This window comes from Megascapheus bottae, chromosome 1 (genome assembly GCF_031878675.1).
Source record: "Megascapheus bottae isolate mThoBot1 chromosome 1, mThoBot2.hap1, whole genome shotgun sequence".
Classification (NCBI taxonomy): Eukaryota; Metazoa; Chordata; class Mammalia; order Rodentia; family Geomyidae; genus Megascapheus; species Megascapheus bottae.
In genome coordinates, this window is record NC_143509.1 from 75,142,763 (window position 1) to 75,144,890 (window position 2,128).

A 2,128-nucleotide genomic window follows, 5' to 3' on the forward strand; every position below is an offset into this window, starting at 1 on the left:
GGTACTGATTATTTTTCTTTTTCTTATTTAACGTTTATTTTCTATAATAGTTGTACAAAAGTATTTAAAGTCAATATGTCAGTTTGAGTACATATTGACCAATGTGACCATTTCCTTGAGATTCTCTCCTCCCAGGCTCCCAAGTAACGATGGTTTTAAGTATAAATTGCTGATTCCTAGCCCAAGGTAATTTAAAGATAGGAAGAAATACACTCAACCATTATTAGTGAGTCTGTTCAATTTCCTTATTTCTAGGCCGAATAATATAAGAACTACTATGCTCTTCAATTATAGATAAAAATAGTCCTCCTATGAAGAACACAATTGGAAAAATCAATTGAAATTGATTTTGGGGTTTCATATAAGATGACATGGCAGATATTTGAGTACAAATAGCCAAACTGCAATTCAAAAAGATAGATGCAATTCTTTATAAATTCATAAATACAAGCATATTCTCCATCCAAAATCCACACCACACTTATCAAGAAATCGAGGGAAAATTGAAAGGCGCATCTTGATTCAAACATCCTGACATTTTAGGAAAACAAATGTCCTCAAGAAGTATTAGGAGCTGTATTCCATAGAAACCAGGGAAGCTTCCATGAAGAAGTAACAAGAAAAGAACAGGACATTCCAGGCACTCTTAATGAAATCTTAGGTCTTCCTCATTCCTGTCTCAACAGACAAGAAATGAAGACTGAGGCCAACTACTCCATGACAACTGAATTCATCCTCATAGGATTTTCAGACCATCCAGACCTGACGGTCCCCCTGTTCCTCATATTCTTCGCCATCTATCTGGTCACCATGGTGGGGAATCTCGGGTTGGTGGCATTGATTTACACAGAACGTCGTCTTCACACACCTATGTACGTCTTTCTGGGAAATCTGGCTCTCATGGATGCCTTCTGCTCCTGTGCTGTTACTCCCAAGATGTTAGAAAACCTGTTTTCTGAGGACAGAAGGATTTCTCTCTATGAATGTATGGCACAGTTTTATTTTCTCTGTCTTGCTGAGACTACAGACTGTTATCTTCTGGCAGCGATGGCCTATGACCGCTATGTGGCCATTTGCAGCCCACTGCAGTACCACATCAAGATGTCCAGGCAGCTCTGTATTCAGATGACCATAGGAGCCTACATAGCTGGAAACCTGCATCCCTTGCTTGAAGTAGGATTGTTATTTAGATTAACTTTCTGTGAGCCTAATATAATCAATCACTTTTTCTGTGACCTCCTTCCCTTACATGCTCTGTCTTGTGCTGATCCTTATATAAATGAATTGATGTTGTTTATATTAGCGGGGGCAAACCTAATTCTCACCATTGCTATAGTCCTAATATCCTATTTCTATATTCTTTTCACTATATTCAAGATGAAATCTAAAGGGGGAAAAGGCAAGGCCTTATCTACCTGTGCATCCCACTTCCTCTCCGTGTCAATATTCTATGGCTCTCTTTTCTTTGTGTATACACGACCAAATTCAATTAGTGAAGTGGATAAAGATATTCCCATTGCCATTTTTTATACTTTAATAATTCCTTTGTTAAATCCTTTTATTTATAGTTTAAGGAATAAGGAAGTAATAAATGTTATTATGAGACTAATGAAAAAGAGAAAATGGTGAAACATTCTGAAACAAATATCTCCCTTGAAAAATGATTTTAATTGATAATTTTCTTTAAATACTAAAGGAAATGAAAAAATGGAGAATAATACATTGTAGTCAAAATATTAAAAATTTCAAATCAATTCAGTGTGATATTCTGTTAAAAATATAACAAAACATCACTTACCAAAATGAATCAGGATTGAACCAAATGTACTTAAATATTCATTAATGTCAGTGTTTAATTAGTCACAATTTCCCACATATTCACTAGGGATAAAAATATAAAATGTAACTCATATAATATCATTTGAAAATTTCTCAAACTCAATGTTCAATCTTAAAATTAGTCCACATTCCAAGCTCTCAAGTATTAATTTTTTGTTGAACAATATCATCACTGGTAAAAAAAAAAAACTACATGCTTGAATTTATTATGAAGTTGCTTTATGCCCTAGTCAAGGTATTATGACATCATATTTCCTATGGGATCAATATCTGTATTTCCCCACTACAT

At 34.5% G+C, this 2,128-nt stretch overlaps 1 protein-coding gene across 1 annotated transcript; it reads left to right on the forward strand.

The window, feature by feature from the left end:
• The first annotated feature begins 693 nt into the window (after positions 1-693).
• Positions 694-1,629, forward strand: LOC150069472 (olfactory receptor 5K3-like). The gene has a single exon (XM_090332802.1). The coding sequence runs from the start codon at positions 694-696 to the stop codon at positions 1,627-1,629; it is 936 nt and encodes a 311-aa protein (XP_090188928.1).
• Positions 1,630-2,128: the final 499 nt, after the last annotated feature.

What these genes read in the sequence shown, in the direction of transcription:
- LOC150069472 (XM_090332802.1), top strand. Translation starts at nt 694, where the DNA reads ATGAAGACTGAGGCCAACTACTCCATGACAACTGAATTCATCCTCATA.